The 5,257-nt window shown below is 37.2% G+C and overlaps 1 protein-coding gene across 1 annotated transcript; it reads left to right on the plus strand.

The window, feature by feature from the left end:
- The first annotated feature begins 4,433 nt into the window (after window positions 1-4,433).
- LOC131822215 (SNRPN upstream reading frame protein-like) lies at window positions 4,434-4,645 on the plus strand. Its single transcript, XM_059158688.1, is given in 2 exon segments — window positions 4,434-4,575; window positions 4,578-4,645. Coding segments are annotated over 2 exon segments (210 nt in total).
- Window positions 4,646-5,257: the final 612 nt, after the last annotated feature.

The following is a 5,257-nucleotide window of genomic DNA, read 5'->3' on the forward strand; positions in this document are numbered from 1 at the left end:
GATCAGAAGAATAAACATTATTAAAATGTCTATACTGCCTAGAGCAATCTATACTTTTAATGTCATTCCGATCAAAATTCCACCGGTATTCTTCAAAGAGCTGGAGCAAATAATCCAAAATTTGTATGGAATCAGAAGAGATCTTGAATAGCTAAGGAAATGTTGAAAAACAAAAATAAAACTGGGTGCATCACGTTACCTGATTTCAAGCTTTATTACAAAGCTGTGTTCACCAAGACAGCATGGTACTGGCATAAAAGCAGACACATAGACCAGTGGAACAGAGTAGAGAGACCAGATATGGACCCTCAACTCTATGGTCAATTACTCTTCGCCAAAACAGGAAAAAAAAAATACAGTGGAGAAATGACAGTCTCTTCAATAAATGGTGCTGGGAAAACTGGACAGCTATATGTAGAAGAATGAAACTCGACTGTTCTCTTACACTGCACACAAAGATAAACTCAAAATGGATAAAAGACCTCAACCTGAGGCAGGAATCCATCAGAATCCTAGAGGAGAATATAGGCAGTAATCTCTTCGATATCAGCACAGCAACTTCTTTCAAGATATGTCTCCAAAGGCAAAGGAAACAAAAGCGAAAATAAACTTTTGGGACTTCATCAAAATTAAAAGCTTCTGCACAGCAAAGGAAAGAGTCTACAAAACAAAGAGGCAACCCACGGAATGGGAGAAGATATTTGCAAATAACAGTACAGACAAAAGGTTGATATCCAGGATCTATAATGAACTTCTCAAACTCAACACACACGAAACAGGCAAACATATAAAAAAATGGGAAGACGATATGAACAGACACTTCTCCAATCAAGACATACAAATGCCTATCAGACACATGAAAAAATGTTCATTATCATTAGCCTTCAGGGAGATTCAAATTAAAACCATATTGAGATATCACCTTACACCAGTTAGAATGGCCAAAATTAGCAAGACAGGAAACAACATGTGTTGGAGAGGATGTGGATAAAGGGGAACCCTCTCACACTGTTGGTGGGAAATCATGTTGGTGCAGCTTCTTTGGAGGACAGTGTGAAGATTCCTCAAGAAATTAAAAATAGAACTTCCCTATGACCCTGCCATTGCACTCCTGGGTATTTACCCCAAAGATACAGATGTAGTGAAAAGAAGGGCCATCTGTACCTCAATGTTTATAGCAGCAATGGCCACGGTCGCCAAACTGTGGAAAGAACCAAGATGCCCTTCAACGGACGAATGGATAAGGAAGATGTGGTCCATATACACTATGGAGTATTATGCCTCCATCAGAAAGGATGAATACCCAAGTTTTTTTTTTTTTTTAAGATTTTATTTATTTATTTGACAGAGATCACAAGTAGGCAGAGGCAGATAGATAGAGAGGGGGAAGCAGGTTCCCTGCTGAGCAGATAGCCCGATGTGGGGCTCGATCCCAGGACCCTGAGATCATGACCTGAGCCGAAGGCAGAGGCTTAACCCACTGAGCCACCCAGGTGCCCCTGAATACCCAAGTTTTGTAGCAACATGGACGGGACTGGAAGAGATTATGCTGAGTGAAATAAGTCAAACAGAGAGAGTCAATTATCATATGGTTTCACTTATTTGTGGAGCATAACAAATATCGTGGAGGACAAGGGTTGTTAGAGAGGAGAAGGGAGTTGGGGTAATTTGGAACAGGAGGTGAATCATGAGAGACTATGGACTCTGAAAAACAAACTGAGGGGTTTGAAGTGGCGGGGGTGGTAGGTTGGGGTACCAGGTGGTGGGTATTATAGAGGCCACTGATTGCATGGGGCACTGGGTGTGTTGAAAAAATAATGAATACTGTTTTTCTGAAAATAAATGAATTAATTAAAAAAGATAGCTCATTAACAAGTGAGGCATATTAACTATAGTCAAGGTTGACACTGAATTAAGTTTTATTATTATTACTATTATAATTTTTACAAACATCACAGTAAAACCAAGATTTGACAGATTATAAATATGCTAGAAAGACAAAAAGTAATGCCTAATTTGGACAGATTTAGAGTGAATACCCTGGATCGGAATATAATGCTTGTAGATATTGAGTGGTAAAGAAATAAATGTCATTTATCTGACCTCTGCCAAATCCATTTCTGAACAACAGCAACAGCAAAAACAGCCACACCAGTAAAACATAGGGATGTCTAATTAAAATATGCAGAAGGGCAACATTAAAGTGCAAGAAAAAAATAATATCCAATAGTAAATCCATAAGATTAGAGTATTGGAGAATGTTTGTACAAAAGGCATAACATCTAAAACCGTGCTTGGAACAGAGGGTTGGTCTACAATACAATGTATGTGAAATCAGGAAGGCTTTTGATTAGCATTTATAAGAACAGTTTATAAAAGACTAAATGAAGGAATTAGCTGTATCTGGACCATTGCTGTTTTTCAAGGGGTCAGAGAATAAATTTAATGAGCAGGAGTGAACCATTCCCCAAAATATGCCTTATCTATGAAGGGTTCTCAATTATTTTTACCTCACTTGTGCTAGACACACAGCAATGAGTCATAAAATGCCAAACCTTTTACCAGCACACTATTTTAATTACCACAATCTAAACTTCCCAGTGAGAGCAGATCCCTATCCTTAGAAAGTTAACATTCTAATATGGACACTTTAAGGAAGAAAACACTGGCCATATTTTGCAGTATATGTGCAGTAGTAGAGAAAGAGTTTGCGTCCAGTTCTTTGTGCAGCAGTGTACACAACTAAAGAGTGGAGCTACTAGAGAAAATTGGTACTCTTTCTTTGAGGTAAAGTGCTTATATGTTTGAGTTAAATTACTTCTTCCAGGAAGATAATTGTGCTCTCTGAAGAAGTAATTTGGTTCAAAATGGTACAAATTCAGTATCATTAAGCCTTTCAGGAGCTACATTTTCTATAATAAGCAAATCCTGGATAATGCAATTTGCCTCAATTAGATATCACTTTGAATCTGGGAGGGAGTGTATTTTACTTACCTTATGCATAGTCATCAATTTTCTTTTGATTGTTCAGGTGTATATGGAAATTGGTTATGTATTATATACAAGCTTAATAAATTAAGACCCAATCCAGTGTTCAAAGTAGCATATGCTTAGCAGTCACTTTGTACATGTCTCAGTTACTGTTAAACATGGATCAAGTCCTGAAGACTTACATCCTATACAAAATATGTATAGTCCTTCAGTAAAAAGAGTTCATAAAGTTTTTATTTTTGACTGGAAGGCACCTGAGGTAGACAATAAGACAGAGCTGGCCTAACTCTCATGGATGTGATAAGAACTGAATTTTTCACAACTATGAAAGTGTTTTAAATATTCAACCTTATGAAACAACTAATTACATTTATTACTTAAAAGGCACAATGGGAAAAAATAAAGCCAAGAAAAATTTATGGATAATACCTCAGTGCCAAATAAGCAGCTCTTCTAATGACTAAAGAGTAGGTGAAGTTTAGTGGCAGAAAATCTATTACCACTGTGACTTAAAATGGGAATACAGGAAATGTGCTTGGGGAAAGTGAAAGTCATTAGTGTGCTGCAATTTAAACCCTAGGCAGTGACCAGCTGGCCACCTCTTGGCTCCTTGGTTCATAACTTTTCAATAAATCTCACATCAATCCGCACTTATTGTGCTTTGCCTATAGGATCATGGCAATATTTGTGTTGTTCTTTTCACAGCACTTCTTACTTATAACTTCAACTGCAAATGATGGAACACTACTTTGTTTGCCCGTGATCCAAGTTAATTGTCAAGCATATCATAGACTTCATAGATATTACAAAGCTGGTGCTGTAAGAATTGAGATGCTAGTCAGAGTAAATTGTTTCGAAAAAATAGTATTAGTTTTATTATTTAACAATACATTATACCTAAGACATATCCTACCCTAAGAAAGAGAATTGGTTTCAAAGGATAACCAATAACAACCAAACACCTGACTTCTACCACTAAACCATATCTAGCTATATTTTCATTGGCCTTATTTATATCATACAGTATCTTGTACACATTTAGGAAACTAGACAAAGTCTCTTTGATGTCTGAATTAAAAAATTGTTTCACGGGACGCCTGGGTGACTCAGTGAGTTAAAGCCTCTGCCTTCATTTCAGGTCATGATCCCAGGATCCTGGGTTGGAGCCCCGCATCAGGCTCTCTGCTCAGCAGGGAGCCTGCTTCCTCCTCTCTCTCTCTCTCTCTGCCTGCTTCTCTGCCTACTTGTGATCTCTGTCGAGTAAATAAATAAAATCTTTAAAAAAAATTGTTTCACTCTATGGGGTAATATACATTGGCAACAATTATTTTGGTAATTTAATGACAAATATTTGTTGCTATGTTACTCTTTGTACAATAACTAACAGGAGCTGAGCAGCTGCTAGAGATGACACTCCCATCTGAGGAGGAGTATGCAGCTGGATGGAGTGGTCCAGGGACCACTTATATCTGAGATGGACTACAGATCATCATATTTCAGAATTGGAAATCCAAGTCAAATGTAATAAGACATTCTCACTGGAAAACCAAGAGTGTCACTTGTACTTCAGTGGATCTTAACAGCAAGCACCTTGATGGATTTCCAGGTGGAACTGAGGCAGGCATTCTTATCTGAGAGACCAAGAGGTGGATAATACAGTATTGGAACATTAAAATAGCTGATTCCAAGGGAAAAGCCAGATGACAATGTATTGATTTGAATTAGCTGACAGTGTAATAAAACTATTATCCATGAGGAAAAAAGGTAACTAAGAATATTTAACAGTTCTCTTTAAGCATTTTTAGAGATATATTTGCTGACTACAGATATTTTTATTAACTGAAAACAAGGAATTATCTTTATCAAAATACAAATGTTTCACAACTTATGATGATTCCACTTAGGATTTTTTGACATTATGATGGTGTGAAAGCAATACTCATTTAGTAGAAACTCTACTTCAAATTTTGAGTGCTGATCTTTTCCCAGTCTGGTGATACATAGTATGATATTCTCTGATGAGTCTGGCCAGTGACAACAAACTGCAGTTCTTTATATTCAAATAAAAATAATGAATATGCAAGTTGGTGCAGCCTCTTTGGAGAACAGTGTGGAGATTCCTCAAGAAATTAAAAATAGAACTTCCCTATGACCCTGCCATTGCACTCCTGGGTATTTACCCCAAAGATACAGATGTAGTGAAAAGAAGGGCCATCTGTACCCCAATGTTTATAGCAGGGAAAAGAACTGATACACATCCAACCAT

Source organism: Mustela lutreola, chromosome X, assembly GCF_030435805.1.
Source record: "Mustela lutreola isolate mMusLut2 chromosome X, mMusLut2.pri, whole genome shotgun sequence".
In the NCBI taxonomy this organism is placed as follows: Eukaryota; Metazoa; Chordata; class Mammalia; order Carnivora; family Mustelidae; genus Mustela; species Mustela lutreola.